Source organism: Pyxicephalus adspersus, chromosome 6 (genome assembly GCF_032062135.1).
Source record: "Pyxicephalus adspersus chromosome 6, UCB_Pads_2.0, whole genome shotgun sequence".
Taxonomy (NCBI): domain Eukaryota; kingdom Metazoa; phylum Chordata; class Amphibia; order Anura; family Pyxicephalidae; genus Pyxicephalus; species Pyxicephalus adspersus.
In genome coordinates this window covers 43,026,257-43,043,437 of record NC_092863.1, presented here as the reverse complement: position 1 = coordinate 43,043,437, position 17,181 = coordinate 43,026,257, and the positions used below count along the sequence as shown (strand labels likewise).

The 17,181-nt window shown below is 36.3% G+C and overlaps 1 protein-coding gene across 1 annotated transcript; it reads right to left on the bottom strand.

Annotated features, from left to right (window-relative positions):
• Positions 1 to 470: 470 nt before the first annotated feature.
• LOC140333650 (uncharacterized) lies at positions 471 to 17,181 on the bottom strand. The gene is made up of 13 exons (XM_072415467.1): positions 16,627 to 17,181; positions 13,975 to 14,131; positions 12,512 to 12,654; positions 11,259 to 11,391; positions 10,314 to 10,520; positions 8,187 to 8,296; positions 5,828 to 5,943; positions 5,133 to 5,211; positions 4,309 to 4,404; positions 3,437 to 3,553; positions 2,704 to 2,826; positions 1,674 to 1,759; positions 471 to 932 (listed from the first exon to the last, which is right to left on the bottom strand). The coding sequence occupies exons 1-13, from the start codon at positions 16,795 to 16,797 to the stop codon at positions 905 to 907; spliced, it is 1,566 nt and encodes a 521-aa protein (XP_072271568.1). The 5' UTR covers positions 16,798 to 17,181; the 3' UTR covers positions 471 to 904.

Below are 17,181 nucleotides of genomic sequence, written 5' to 3'. Positions count from 1 at the left end.
TGGTGACGACGGCACGTACAGCCGCCACTAGGGGCGCGGTGGGAAATTCAAATTATTTTGTATTTCATTCAAAACAAAATAACTATTGAATGCAATACACTGCATTCATATATCTAAAAGCATTGTCTTTCATTAAATTTTATTTTACAGTATAGTTTAATAGCATGAGTAATACAGTTTGAAACAAAACATGTCAAAGTTTATTGTTAAATTTATTATTAATTTTTATTTATTAAATTTATTATTTTGGCATGATTTTGTGTTTCAAACTTTATTATACTATTATATTATACTATAATAAATTTTCATAAAAACAATGAACCGCTTTTAGACAGAAATGAACCGCCCAGGAGATTAACAGAGGTTTTAATTTATTTCTGTTCTTACAAAATATACATTTATGATTATTATATCTTTGATGTTAAAAAATGCTTTGTATGTATTTGTTCTAATGAAGGTGAAGTAAAAGTATTATTAGTATGTATTTATATAGCAACAACATATTACACAGCGCTTTACAGAGTCCATAGTCACAGTCTGTACATTCAAAGCAGAGTTACATGTGGATAGCATAGAGATTTGTTGAGTCATATTGTGTTATTACTTTTCACAACTATAGCTCTTCTGCTTTTATTTCTTACTTATAGTGATATCCTATATGGATATATCGATGTATCATGTAATTTGCATTTCATAGGGAAGTCTAGAGGAAGATCCTTCCGACAACATAATTACCATTCAGTGTTTGTATTATTTAGTGTTTGGTTTTAGTTACTACATAAGCAACTGAATTAAAAAAATTCACAGAGGCAACATAATATATTTTAAAAAATACATATTGCAAGAAGAACAAAATGTTGTCAGGAAGAATATTTAGTGGATACAATTTCGCTGTCTTTTCAGATCAAGAAGAAAGAGCTTTCTGAAAAGCACTGCAAACAAAAAGAGACAATTAATTGCATTATAATATAATGGTAAAGTTAGGGCATGTTTTCTGTATGCTATGCTGAAGCTATAATACAAGAGTATTGAACAGACAGTCACATCACACTGTATATCATTGTAAAATTGTACATAAAAAAAGAGAATAGAAAATAATAAACTCAGGATTCATATTCTTTATTAAAATGTTGATTTACCTTCACAGTTCCACATACCTTTTACACCCTGACCCAGCTTACCTATTGGTCAAGGCAGTTGCCTTTCTAAGCTATGACCAGTAGAGGATCTTAGAAGGTAGGAATAGGTTAATGGTTGTACATATCTTCAGTTATTTATATCTCTTATGATCTAGTAACTAACTAGTTTTAATTGAAGTTGCTGTTGGCTACAGTGGTTATAACTAACCTTACGCCTTCAGAATTTTATTACATGCTAAAGCTGAAATAACCAGTTGCTTCTAGCTTTGTGACAGGTTAATTGTGGGATAAAAATGTTCAATTGAAAGTTGAAATAAGACACTAATATATTATTTTATTGCTCTCAGAGATCTTCCCTATTGCTTTGTTTGACATCTTCTACACCTGATTCTGTACAATAACAATGTGCTGAGCCTCCTAGGCCTAATTCAGTGCAAGCAAAAAAAAACCACTATAAACATTCTACCTAGCTACTATCTCTATATAATCTGTTTAGTCCATTTAGAAAATGACTGCTTGTGATTTTTAAGTTACCTGAAATCAACCATGCCGCTTTTGTCCTTGTCCAGAAAGACTACTAATTGCTGTATTTCTTCTTTTGGCATTATGATACCAGCAACCTCCATTTAAAGAAAAAATACATAAACATAATATCAAATGCGGTAACAAATGGTCATAAAATAAATAATTCAAAGGATTACTACAAAATGATGTATTTGAAAAATATAAATGTTTGCTGTCATCTTCTGGAATTTGACTGTTACACTTACCTCTTCCTTGCTTCCTTTCTCTGCGGATGCAGGCAGTTCTGACCCCGGACACGCCTGCTCTTCCAAGTTTCTCCCATCCCGCCGGCCAATCAAAAAATAGCCTCCTAATCAGTTCTGGATGTTCAGCTAGCTCAAACACAGGACTCTGCATCCATGCAACGGGTCTCCACTAGTGCCCAGCCCCCTAGCTCTGCTGAGCACTCCATATATACCTGTTGTTTAATTCAGTACTTTCTCTGTCCAGCTCCTTGTTGTCCTGTTTGGTGTTTCTCTGCCTGCTCCCTTGAGCTGTTCCAGTGTTTCTCTGTGTCTGCAGTGATCCCTGTGTCTCCTGTGCTTCCTGTTGCTTCCAGTGTTCCCTGTGTCTGCGGTGGCCCCCCTATGCATCGGTGTCTATTTCCTGGATTTCTGGTTCTTGACCCCTGACTTTTCCCTGACCTCTCTTGCTTCTCTTGCTGCCTGCCTCGACCCTGGCCTTCCTTGACAATTCTTTCACCTAGTAATTTGCCGTGCATCATCCTGCCCAACCTGGTGTGCCCAAGGACCGCAACCTGGCAATACCCAGCAGTGCAACATCCTCACCACTAGAGGCTCTGGAGAAGACCTGGTTACTGCTTAAATTCTGTGCCTTGGTCCTTTTCAGAGCTCACACCACTTTTGCGTAAGCAGCGCCCCTCTAGACGCACCATCTTCCCAAGCATGACATTGACAATATTTGTGATGAAACAAGAAAAAACTTTACAAAAAACTTTACCCAATAAATCAGTTATAGCTACACATACAGAAGAACTTACTGTTAATTTCTCTTTGAAGTCTTCATGAGTCATCTGAACCTGCTCATCAGTTATAGGAAATAATTCAGACAGCTGCAGGTTGTTCTCCTTTGCATATTGTTTAACTTTTTGAATTGGTTCTACCTAATGGAGAGGATGCAGATCATACATTACAGAGTAAAGTCATGTATCATACTGAGGAGCTGAGAACACAATTATATTTTCCTTGTTTCAGCATTCAGTTTTCAGATAGCCATATACATGAGATGAAGTTAAAGATCAGACCAACAAGTTTTTATGTATGAAAATGGTCAATACATCATGTTTTAGCACCTTGCAGATACTAAACACTGGCCTTACCTTTGGAGATGTAAAGCTGAGTGACTCACAGGGGGGTATATCAGGCCCCAGCAGAAGGGGGTGCTATTTACACACAGATTAGAGTAGTCTGTGTTGGAAAATAGAGGGCAGAGGGTTGCTTTACCATCTGAATGAACTGTAGGACCCTTATTATACAAGGATACTATTATTACAGTTTTATTCTAGGGTTCAGCTGGGCGCTCTTGTTTCTTTCTCCTAGCATTTTATGCTTACCTTTATAAGTTTTCCATTAAACTTTTTCTTCATATGATGATTAAAGTGGTAAAATTGGGAATCTTGTATGTTTTAAATCACAGTAAATAAAAGTGAACATTTCTCTGTAAACCAATATGTCAAATGTTTGTAAAGGATTGTCATATTATTAAATGCTCACCTTTGGGAAGGTTCTTTTAAACATGTCAGAATTTCCTCCAAGCTTGACTGTCAAATTTGGCAAAGTTGTTTTTACAACAGTGTGCAGGTCATCAAACTGTTTATTTACTACAATATCCTACAACGTAAAAAATAAAGAAAAAAACAAAATAAAGGCAGCACATACATACACTATGATTTATATTACATATAGGCACAGTGTGTTCATCTCAAACTCCTCAAACTGGACTGGTTTATACTCAAGTCCTGAATGCAGCCTCCTCAACTTGTTGGTCAAAGTCAATTGTTTCTTTTTGTTTCTGTCATACTGGTATTTCCATTTTGAAAACTAGATCAAACACCCTTTTTGGTGTGATCACCCTACAATGATTTCTTGAATATGAAAGGTGATCGGGGGCAAACCTGGGGAACAATTGTGCAGTATTGAGAACAATTGTTGAGTGCTGTGTTGAGAACAAATATTGGAAATGCAGTAAAATTAAATATAACTTAGTGTTCCAGGACCCCCTTTGTCCATGAATATGAAGTCTGTATTATCCATTAAGTGAGAAGCACATTAACATAGCTGAATTGATTGAACTGTGGAAAAGGAAATGATGCTAAGCAAAGTAGTTTTTCCATTTGTTGACCAAACGTTGGTTTCCATTTTTCATTAAAGATCTAAGGAAAATAATTATATGAATAGTAATTGATTGGTGAATGATGTAAATGTATGGTGTTATGGACCAGAATCAACTGCCTTGAGGAATCAAACATCCAAAGTATTGATTACAATAGATAATGATAATAAATGATAATGCTGATGAATAGATATTCACACAGGCATATGACCATATGAAATGGTGACTATAATAAAGTATTGTTGATACTTACAGAGAAATCCAATGATTCCATAGCTGACTCTGAATTTGCTTGGATAGACTTTAGAATGGCAAAACAACCTTCACTCTGCATTGGATTTCTGCCCATCTGTAAATATTAGTTATTATAAAAATTGTAGTATCATCTTCTAGTAATACAGAATATACCCTTAGATATCAGTCCAATCACTATCAAATATTCTTCTATCAGTGAATACTGTAAACATAAAAAAGCCTCCAGCCAAAAAAAAAAAACACAGGACAAAATGAAGATATCACTAAAAAATAAAATAACAAAACTGTCTTTGCTGAAACGTTTGTCATAAAATTTAAAGATTTCCCTTGCAGTACTTTATTTCAACTGCAGCCTTATGCCCAATATCATTCAAAAACATTTATTTAAGTCCCAGCTCCGCCTGTAAATTGTTAAGCCTGAGACTGGACAGTAAAGGGGAAGCAGCACAGAGATAATGTCTGTTATTTTGCTTCCTCCTCCTATCAGAATGCTTCTTGTCAGCACGTGGCTCCTTGTACCGCTCCTTTACATATCATCTTTGCTATACGGGGATTGAAAAATCATATACTGGAGCCTACACTGTTAGAATTTAAAAAAACATTATGGTATAATGATTACAGAGTTGCATTCATTTGTGATTTTTGTTTCATCTTGAACCATATTTAAATACTAAATTCAAAATCCTCTAAATGTGTCTTTTAGCACTTTGAAGAATAAAATGCTTTTGATAGATTTTTCAATGTTATTATTATTCAAATCTCAGATTTGTATTTGAAATTAACGTGCGATTTGTCACTATACATAGTACAAACTTTACTTACCTTTAATATTCTCAAAGTTTTATTTTCTTTAAGACACAAGGCAAAACGTACAGCTCCTTGTACAGAAATACGGTTGTTGCTACAAAGATACAGAGTCATGCAAAACTTGTGAATACAAACAGACCAAACCACATCAAACATTTGTGTCAATACAAGGAAATGTCCTGATAACTCTAAACTGAAAGAAATGTAAGTGTAAATGACAGCTTGTTTTTTGTTTTTTAATGGTAATCTGCCCCGCAGAGAAGAGTACTGAGAGCACATACTATTATAGATTAATACTAAAATCAGGCACATTTTTTACCTAGACAATGCACAAATCACTCGTTGGGTAGCACATGACATCCTCAAATTAGCATTATTGGGTAACATATTCTTAGAACTGCTTTCCCAGTCTTCAGAATGGTCTGCACACAGTTCTCATTTCCCATTCTATTGCATTCAGAGGGTATGTTTATTTGTCTATAGTGCACTTGTTTAGGTGAAAAACTGATCAAAAATGTATCAAACAGAGATGATTAAAAAATGTACACAAACTGGTTTCAATGGCAAGCTTTGCAAATTCATGGTCTCCCCATTTGGTGGGGTTTTGTTCTCATAAAATTTAATACAGAATACTTGCTTATGTTTAATTTGGCCTAATCAGGAAGCCTGTGACCCTAAATCTTGTACAGATATTTATGCATATTGATTACCTTATATTTAGCTCTTCTAATACATTATTAACCTTCAGAGCTTCTCCTAAAGCAGCCGCTCCATCATTGCCAAAACCATTATATGAAAGATCCAGCACTCTGAGAAAAATATTTGCCTGTAAGGAAAACATTGGAAGCAATGAATACTGTATGTATATAGAATGTAGGAAAGAAACTATAAAAAGAGGCAAACTACCTGGATGGAAAACATCCAATCTAGCTGGAATACAATTTCTTATGTATGTGGCCAATATGACACCTGCAGGTCATTGGTTCCTGGGAGAACTACAATCAGGCTGGAAAACGTTCATTCCAAAAGCTCTATGTACTAGATAGATGGTGTGGGCACTAGGTGACAATGGTGCCAGGTGTTATAAGATTGTTCCACACCAGTATATGGGTTCAGCAATATATACTTACCCTAACATCAGTATGTGTCATAGCTTGTACAAAGCTACGTTTTATATGTAGAAACCTTCAGCCCCCAACAGATATGAAACAGATGACCACTAGCAGACTGACATACACTGTGTGCTATTTTGGATAGGTTAGATGTTACATTTGATTAAAAGATCAAATCCAATGAAAATCTATTAGAAATGAGAGGATTCCTGATTGATGTTTAATCGATATACAACGAAAAATGTTAACTGGGAATGCCTGGCATTTGTTGATCATGCACTGTTCCACTAGGCATCCTTCCCCCAGGTTCCCTAACAATGGAATCCACAGGGACCACTTCCACTTCTCCACTGGGGGGAGAATGAAGAAACAAAGGAAGGCAAAATATTAGCAGCTTTAAATTTGGGACTAAGAAGATGTCTTCTGGAATGGACATCATTTACGGTGTATGACTTTATTATTGGTGCAATTATATACATGCTTCACATTATTTTGGAATTGCAGAGTACATTTGGCTCTTCAGCCAAAAAGCTTCAGGCAGAATATGAGGGTCATAAATTAAGTAGCTGCCACCTACAAGGAAAGTTATTAAGTATCCCTCTAAAGCAAATACTTACAAGCACAAATGATGATAAATACGTTTAATCTTCCTGGGTAAAAAAAAGGAACACAGCTAGTGGCTTTGTTGTTAGCATTAGATAAAATGTTATCAATGGGATAATGCAGCAAAGTCAAGGGGAGGTTTTGTTTTACTCTAAACCCTGCTAATACATCATTACAGTCAGCTATTTAGTCTGCTAATGAATAAAATAACTGTTACCCTGGCGTGAACATAAATCTCCATCGTAATTAATGTAATCAAGAAGGCCATATATTGTGGGTATTTATTTACTTTAGCTATTTATAGAACTAAAAGTTATACATTTAAATAAAAAGCTTATTCACTATGGTTAACCTACCCTTTCCTGAAGAATGTGCTGGATTCTAAAGCCTTGTACAGATATCAGATTTCTCTCATTGGAAATGATCTTTAATGATCGTTTCCAGTGACAGAAGAATAATTAAGTGTTGTTAACACAATGTTGTTCTGTGCTATGTAAAGGGAGAGAAGAGGATGAACAAGCAGCACCCCACTGTGCTCCATAGGAATGCACATTGGTTGTTCCCAGTCAGTCATTCATCAGTCCACCATGATGGATTGATAAATAACATCAGGGCCATCTGTAAACATGCTATCTTTTTAGGGGTGGAAGGTACACAGTGGCTGATAAATGTTAGGCTTGTATCAGCAGGCTAGGCAGCTAATAGGAAGGTATGTTGTTTAAAAGTACTCTTTAATAATACAGATATTGGAAATGGGGACAAAATGTGAATTTTAAAGGGCACCCACATTGCACTGGCACATCATTAAAGATCATTTTCAGTGACAGCAATATGATGTCTTTGATAGTGTGTAACAGGTTGCAATAAAGCATAGTATTTAACATATTTAAAGCAATTTTCCATTATTTAATAAGTGCAGAATTCTGTTAACTGACTAAAATGTATTCAGTAATATATATCTGGGTAAAAACTAGCTAGGGGTTACTGCACTGGGCAAATCTTAATTGCAGTCTTTGCATGGCCTCCCTGTATAGGTTAGTGCAGTGCTCATTAGATTCATTATAATGGTAATTTAGAATGAACGTTTCTGCAGATTAATCACATTCACCTTTAAAGGAATCAAGAGGCTGAAATGAGCTGAATAAATCTACAAGGAGCCACATTACGTCTACTGAGGTCTATGTTATTTCGGAAAAACAACACTTGGGTAATTAACATGCTGGACAGCAAATAACAGTAACTTATAAAATGTTATTACTTTAAAAAATATTTTATCAGATAATCAGTATTTATTAATATTACAAGTACGCTGCAGCAGCTGCTGATTGGACAGCCACATGATATGTACACTTACCCCTAAGCCTTTGGCAATGGCAACAGCTCCCTTCCCACGGAAGTGATTCCAACTAAGATTCATCTCCAGCATTCCTGTATTTTCAGCAATGGCACCCCCTAAAATTTCACCTGAATGTCAAGAAAAGGATCACTATTATCATCATTTAGACTGACAATGAGTTCAAATACAACTTTCCAGATAGAGAAATACAGGTTTGCTTTTACAGACTGAAAATACTAGTTTAATGGCTGTTATATTAACCTTCAGCAGATAAGCAAAGTCATCGAGAAATAAGAAGTTCTTTGCAGAAGTTCTATGACAGAAGAACAACCAAGGTTTCCAAAAAGAGAAGCCAGCAGTGGAGTTCCATGTCTGTTCCATGCCTGGTAACCTTCAAATAAAACCTCACACAAACCTAGGGAACCCAAACAAAGTGTACTATGGCTGCTGAGAATGAATGAACTCCCATGTACGTATATTCATTCAAGCCTGGCCAATGGGCAAAAATCCTGAACCTGGTGGAGGACAAGGTGAAGGTGCCAATGCTGATAAAAGCAAGAACAGGTAAATTTATATAAAAAATGTCAACCGGTTTGTTTATTGTATAGCGGAAGACACATTGCCTGTCCCTTCTGCAATAAAGAATGTTCTGGGGCTGCTGACATCACATTCAAGATGATGGAACCAAGCAACAGTCTCCAGACTTTTGTATGTCTACACAAGGGAGGTTACAGGTAAATAACATGCCTAAAAAAGAAAAACTCACATTTCTGAAATGACTGATCTGGTGACAGACTCCCTTTAATTATAAATTGAATTGGGATAAAAGAAGTAGAATTATGTTTGGCTTCTAATTGCAGAAATGTAAATGTGAAAATGTTCATCTCTGTCCTCCAGTATTCATAGAAGACATCTAGTGGTGAAAATATATATTATACACTGCTTAGATATGATGGGCTGATCTAAAATATTCTTTCGATGGGGAAAACAAGCTGCAATGAAGAAATTATGAACAAAAACACAACACAATGTATTTAAACACACACCAATGCATATTACCTGGCTACCACAATTTATGTTCATGTCAGCACTCGATAGGTCAATTAGCTTCCCCAGAACCAACATTGGTGTGTGTGAAGAACTAGAAGCATGCCAATTTTGCATGCTGTAACAGGATTACATGATGTTAATTTAAAAAAAATCAGAGTCTGTAATGTATTGTGCAAAACAGTACTTTACCATCCAAATTATTCTCTATGATTAAAGCTGATCTATAAATAAAAAAATGCAAGAAGGCAGGTTGTGTATTGCAGAAGGGACAGCCAATGTCTGTTTGCAATCTTTTATGAAATGGAATTGCAAAGCTCAGTGTACCATGCTGGGTATCCCAGCATACCCCAGGCTGCCAGGAATGAATAAACTTGCATGTGCAGGAGTTACATAATTACGGAAACTCACCTATATTAAACAACCTGCTTGCTTGCATATTTAATGTTTAGTTCAGCTGACACACAAGTTAGAGACTTTGTAATCTCTGAATTTTACTATAAATAATATTAAATTTAAAGGTTGGGTTTTCTGCCTATGGTACATGAAACCATGGTGTGGTACCTGTATTTTTCAGGACAGTAAAGCTAAGCATTGCACAGTTTTTTTGTAATGTTTATTATGAAACCAGTGACCATGTAGCCTACATAATTTAGGAAGTTTTGATCTTAATTGTTTAAAGGACACGCAGTCAGATATTTTCCATTTAAATTTCCTTAATGACTATGCTATGCTGAACCTACCTACTAAATGTCTCTCATTTTCATTTTGTTAGCTAAAAGAATCCATTCATACAAGTAAGCCTGATGTATATAAATAAATTAAAAGAAATAAATGATAATAAGTGTTGGTATAAAATTCATAGTACTACTACCTACTCATGGAAATTGCTGCATTCAGTTACTAAATAAAAGTATTCATCATGAATAAGTACAATGGTAAGGTATTTTTGAAAATCAGATACACATTTTAAAAGCCATTCAAGCTGAAACCCAGGTTATTCTAAATTGTTTTTAAATTTGCATTGGATATGCAGCTTACAAGTACAGATTTAAACAAACACAATGATTAAATCAGTAGCTACACGAATAGTATTACCTGAACTTTCTCCAAACATGTTTTGGCTGAGGTCCATACATTCCACCTTCTGATTGTTCATTAGAGCATCAGAAAAATAAGGTGCTGCTTGGTCATCAAAGTCATTCCCAGACAGGTACACCTTCTGTAGTGTAATGTTCTCTAGGAGCATTGCTGACAAGGCTTTGGCACCTTTCAACCCAAGTCTGTTATCACACAGGTGAAGCTCTGAAAAATAGTTAAAAAGGCATTACTGTAACTTTGTACACTGTTATAGTTTTTTACACGATTGTTATCACTGTAACTCGATATTCTAGCTCCTATTGATTTTGAGTCCCTCTTTTTAAACGTATTTTATATTGTATATATTTTTTCTTGTTGCTGTTTGTTGTCCCTATTTTTGGAAAAACGTAAAAACACTGAGTGCAGTCAGTGTATATAAACCCATACAATGAACTCCAAAGATACTTAAGACAGGAAATGAATTGTAATGACTGATAAGCTGCAGTATACATTACATTTTCATTCTTACAGTAGGTTAAGATTCACTTTTATTGCAACCTCATGATATGATATGTACCCAACATTTCACACAACCCCACATGATCTAAAATTTCAGGCTAACAATGGGAGGCCAGCACTTTCCTGAAGTTTTAAAGAAGGCATGTAACAGTGCGGCTTACACTGATTTAAGTCTATAGTGTCTTCTATTTGTAGCTAAATCTAGCTTCTGAAATCAAGTAGAGGACATGCTCAGGCAGCCACGCAGTTCATACACAGGTCGGAATGTTTTCAAGAAACTAATGTCAAGAGAAATAAATGCAGCTTCAGAAATAGAAATCAAAGACTTTTGTAAAACAGTCAAGAACTGAGAAGAAGAAGAGGGATACAATACTACAGCCACAGGTTATTTGGATACCTAGAAATATTTTTTAACTAGAGTGTCCTTTAAAGTTGACTACTTACCTGAAATGTAACAGTTTTCCTTTAGCATGTCTGCAATGGCAGCTGCACCATCTCCCTCCAGCCAGTTATCACTGAGGTTTAGATTGACAATTGACGTGTTGGTTACTAAAGAGAGGGCAATTGCTTTTGCAGCCTGAAACAAACCAGAAAGTAAGGGTTTTTTAATTTATAATTCATGTAGCACCAGAATACTTAAAGTACAACATAGAGGGAATAGGTTTGTCTACATCAATGTAGAAAATGACACCGACTCACTCTGTAGAGTTTATAGTGTCCATAGAAAACATTACATTCTGATACATGATAATTACAGTATATGTCCCTGGCTGGATTATAAATTTCCTTTTTTCTTACCTGTTCTGGTGACCACTGAGACAGTTTTCAGGTTATATCTCCCCAACAGTTATGTAGACAGCAATTGTAAAACCTATACAGTACTGAATTCTGTATTATATAGGTTATCAAATGTAGATTTCATTATGAGTGTCATGAATGTAACCAGGCTTAGATAAGACCTGTAACCGCCATTATGTGGGCACCATCACATTGAAGGACAACCACAGCTCAAGGAACCTTGGTTGAATATGGCTGTTCTATACAATGTATGCAATTCCCACAAATAGCACACACATATGTATCTAATGAACTTTTATTCTGAATTACAATATTTTTACAAACATCTCATGTCATTGTTCTATAGAAGGCACATCTGCATTGTGTTCATCCATGCACTTTAACATTTTTGTGACATTCCACAACTATGCAATGTTATAAATGGAATGGAATGGAATGTACAGGGCCACCTAAGCTGCATTGTACACAGTCATGCACTATACTGCTTTTTCCTATGCTGTATTTTCTGCTTGACTTATACTTTTGAAGCCAGACTATAATATTTGTGTCCAGACTTTTGACAAGTACAGGTTACTTAGCCATATTCAAGATGAAATGCAGTAAATGAATCAGATCTCAGCTGATTTACCAGTCCTTCCAGGGGGCATTAAGCCCACCAGGATTCATTAGTAACTAAAATGTTTTTTGTGTGAAGGCTGGTTCTGTAACAGTCATAAAGTAGTATAACACTTCCAGCAATGTATTCCCCCAGTGATGTCAGGGTGTAAACAGAATTCCTCTCCTTTTGTCCTCTTTGTTCTTCATATTCTCTGGTGGGTTTTTTATACGATGGAAATGTACAAACAATATCCATAGCAGCCCCTGTTTACCCCCATGGGTTGGAATAGTATTATCCTCACCTGTGCACCTAGCCCATGGTGCCTCATCACAAGTTTAGAATCACCCATGTGACGTAGGTAGTATGACACTGGCACAACACCAAATATTTTGCATGCAGATAGGTATCTGGCTTTACCAGATGGATCATAGGCTTCCTTGGCTTCTACAATGGAAATTGACAAGTTAATGCAAATATATGAGATTCCTAGAAAAGAAATGATGTCAACATTTGTATAGGATGTTCATTTATCAGGTGCAGATAGCTGATGATGTGAACAAATAATATTATTATACAGGATTTTTATAGAGCCAACATATTATGTACATTAAATAGGGGTTGCAAATGACAGAAGAATACAGACAGTGACACAGGAGGAGGCGAGGAACCTGCCCAGAAGAGCTTACAATCTAGGCGGTAGGGAAGTAGCAGCTCAGCTTTGTTCCAATGGGTCTTTTTATCAAAAAGCAAAGAACAGAATTTATTTTCCTGTTTAGAAACCTGTTCACTTTATTACCAATGTCAGGTTTATCACAGGGGACAGTATTCTTTCCCTAACAACTGGGGTCCTGAAAGTGTAGAACAGAGGAACCCTGATAACCTAAATTGTCATTTGCTAACTTTATTCACCTAAATGCTGATCAGCCCTTAGTAAATACAGTGATCAAGACTTCTAATAATAAAAGTGTTGATCACCTTAAAATGTGGCAATCACACTAAAAAAATGACTATCTTTTCAGGTTATCGTCTCTTTAAAAATAGGTTGTGCAGAAAAAGGACCAATATCATAATAACTTTTTTACTAAACTAATTTACTAAGGATCTGTAAGATTGTTTGCAGATTTTCTATGATTATCTAATTGTGAAGGTAAAACAAGTAAAAAATGGATTTTTATCTCACATAATCAGACCATACAAGTGAATCTTCACACATTTTAGTATGGACACCATAGTAAATCAGCCTCACTATGGGAGGTGATAAGGAATGTTGTGCAGGGAAGGGATAATACCTGTGTGTGGTGATTTTCCATGACAAACTGTTCTGTCACTGGGATGGAAACTGATGATCAATCGCGCCAGCAAGGATACTGATAACAATAAAGAATCTGCCATTGCTGCTTTCCCTCAAAACTAAATTCAGAATACGTATGGATTTGTAAGTTTATTGCTTTCGTACCTGTATATTGAGTCAGTGACTGCAAAATATTGCAACCAGGTCATCAAAACAGCCAGACAACAAGTATTTTCTGGTAGTCAGCACCTGCAGCCACCCTACTGACGCTATTTGCTGCATTGATAACCATAACCAGAGCAGGTAGGTTACTAATCAGTAGGTAAAACCAAGGAATACAGTAATTATAGAGAAAATCTGCAGATAATACAACAAGCTGCATACAGAATTCTTGTAATACCAGCTTTAGTTAAGGTTGTACAGAGTTTGCATTTTCAACAAAGAATAAGACATTAATAAATTCATCTACAGACCTTCTATTTCTAAATCTGTGTCACAGTCTTCCTCGCTTTCTTTTGATTTTGCAAAGTCTTCTAAATGTTGCTCTGGTTCCGCCTTTATGTCCTCTTCTTTCGATTCAGAGACCTCTTCTTCATTCACAGGTTTAACTGAAGTTGGCCTTTGTACAATCTATACAAACATACTGTGTATATTAAACCAGTAAAAATGTAACTTTTCGCCTTAAGGTTTCTAAGTATCTAACATTACATACCAATGAGTAAGTACAGTATTAAGTTCACACAGGCTTTGAAATTGAAGCGTAGTTATGGTTCCTTACATCTTAGAACAGTACTGCATGAACTTAGAACCGCAGCTACATGTAGCGTCTCACCAACGGCTGCCCATGGGAATTGAATAGGGGTAATAGTGAGCGGTAAGTACTGCCTGCTATCCAATGTTAAAATGCGGGTTCATTAAGAACAAGAATAGCACTCGGGGTCATTGGAAAATCAAAGACCAATTTTTTAGGGTTCATCTTTATGTAGCAATCAAGTAAACAATTTAAGGGAGTTTCAACTGTTCACTTAGCAAAATGAATTATGACTTTTCATTGGGTGTTTTTCTCTTTAAAGACACTGCAAGTAAAAAAGAAAATACCTGTTGACCTGACAGACAACAAGACTGGGTGCATACTCAGTCTTGTTAGCTGAGAACATGGATCAAGGATAACAATGTAAAAATAAAATGCTTCCACGGGTATATTATATTTTAATCTTTTTTATTAAATATTGTCAAAATATCATAAAACAAGGATAAGGACAAAAAAAGGGGGGTAACGAAATCCAGAAAAAAACATTTGTACAAAAAAAAAACAAATGATCCAACAGTATAGTAAATAGGTGATGATTATGAAAATTAAATAATTCTCCCATATGAACAGGATGTATATCTATTCCACGCGTATATAATAAAACAATCAAAAAGGAGCAAAAACAAAAGAAGTTGATTGTTAGGATTTACATACACTTTAGGGTCATTTGAGGTCAGGGGGAACCATGCTGTCTGGCCCTGCATCATTTAAAACCAATTTTTGGTTAAGCTAAGACCCTGTTTCTGCTCACAGCCCCACTCCTAATTCATTAAACTGTTAGAGACTGAAGATATAGAATTCCCAGTATTTGGAAGACACATGACTAATGAGTCTAATGAAAGGATTGGAGTTATTTCAGCTTGGCCAGAAGTCAAGGCACCATGTCTAGCTTGGATCAATCATCCAAGGAGGGCTCATCAGAGTACACATAGTTTAAAGGTCAATGCAAGTGTCTGCACAAGACATTTTAATGGCTAACAAAGGTAAATACAGTTCTTTTAGGACTACTACCTTCATCAGGATTACTGGAAAACAAATCTGTTTTTTTCCTTGTAGCAACATCATTCTTAGTGGGAAAGTCTACTGGGTTTACTTCATGTTCTTAGTATAGAAATTGTACATGGATAATTTTAAATGAAATACAAACAGGTTATCTGACCTGCTTGTAGGAAAGAAGAAGAGTTATGGTCAAAGAGAAATTATAAAGTCTCTAAAAAATTTCAGTTTTTTGTTAAACTTCAGGGATATGTTTATTGAAAAAAATTATCCTTTTAATAAAATATAAATCTAATTTATGTGCAGTATACAGGTTACAGGATCTATTTTTTTATGTTTCACTTATTATTTAGGATTCATTTTTCTGTTTGTGATATGGAAATGTGAGATTCTTGGGTAAAACCATGAATGAACAGTTCTTGTGTATTTATATGTTTTCATATACTATATGTATGACTGTATTTATATGTATGATTGGCTGTTATGGTCTAATAACTATATGAATTATTATTATATATGCATTATATATGCAAACATTGTACATACCGTGTTTCCCTGATGATAAGGCAGGGCCATCAAATAAGACAGCCCCCCCTTTTTAGAGAAAAATGTAAAATAAGGCTCCCCCCTGCAAATTAGCCACCCACCGATACCTGCGCTTACCCGAATCGGGTGGTACGGTGGGTGACTCCGTGTGGTTCCTCCGTCTGCCTCCATGGCTGCGTGCCGCGCCTCGTCATGAAGAGGAAGTGACAGGACTGCAGTGCGCGCACGTGACTCCGCCCAAGCAAACACAGGCAGCTTCCCTCATCCCTCCCTAACGGAGACTGCAGGAGTTTGTTCACGGCCAGAACATCCAAAAGTGAGACACAGACAGGTTTCTTTTGCAGTGAGCAATACCACTTACTGTATATAAGCTTTAGAATGGGCCATTAAATGGTACAGTATATGATGAATTACAATGGGACATTTAATGGTACGGTATATTATTGATTACAGTAGAAGGGGACAATGAATGGATCAGATTAATCAGAAGGGGCCAATGAATGGATCAGATTAATCAGAAGGGGACAATGATTGGCACAGATTGATCAGAAGTGGACATGAATGGCACATGAACAATAACTGTGTACTGTAGTCTTCTTCATGGGTAAATAAGGCATCCCCCTGAAAATAAGCCCTAGAGCATATTTTGGCCTTCCAAAAAAAATAAGACAGTGTCTTATCATCGGGGAAACAGGGTAATATTTATTTGAGGAGATTATGGTGTGACACTTTGACAGGCAGCCCCATGAAGTTACATAAACATGCACATTACCTTATTGTCTCCACTTTCTCTGCTCAGGGATTGGAGGGGTCTGCTGGGTGGTCTGCTAGAGATGCCCCCAATATTAGGAGGGCTGCCCTCCTCCTCCTCTGCATCCTTGGCTTCCTCTACTGAAGGCAGCATGGAGCCGATGTCCTTGGAAAACCTCTTGCTGAGCACCATAGTGAAGTGATCTTGGTTATATTGTACTGGCTAGAAAATCAGGACAGCACATGTAATCCCTGCGATCAGTGTGGAGATCAGTACTGGGGATATACCCCTTGTACCCAGGGTTCACTGTACTACAACCCGGGATCTGCGATTAGATGATTTGTTTCTCTTCTTTGCATGCACGTTGTAACTTAACTAATATGATTACTGAGCGACAAGCCAAGAGACCAATCAAAGGACTGGAAACACGAAGCCAGCCAATCCGAATTCACGGGCGGAACTTAACACCAAGGCTTCTTTGAAGATTGTTGTAGTGTTGTCATGGAGACCGTCACTGCTGTGCAGTGATTCACAAACAGTGAACGTTCAGAGCTAAATGGCAGGGTTGTAATTGTA

Bases quoted from the DNA above. Each gene is read 5' to 3' on its own strand.
- LOC140333650 (XM_072415467.1), bottom strand. From the start codon at position 16,797: ATGGTGCTCAGCAAGAGGTTTTCCAAGGACATCGGCTCCATGCTGCCT. The intron at 10,521-11,258 runs GTAAGTAGTCAA...ACTATTTTTCAG, and splicing joins GGAAAACTGTTACATTTCAG to AGCTTCACCTGTGTGATAAC. The intron at 5,944-8,186 runs GTAAGTGTACAT...TTTTCCTTACAG, and splicing joins CCATTGCCAAAGGCTTAGGG to GCAAATATTTTTCTCAGAGT.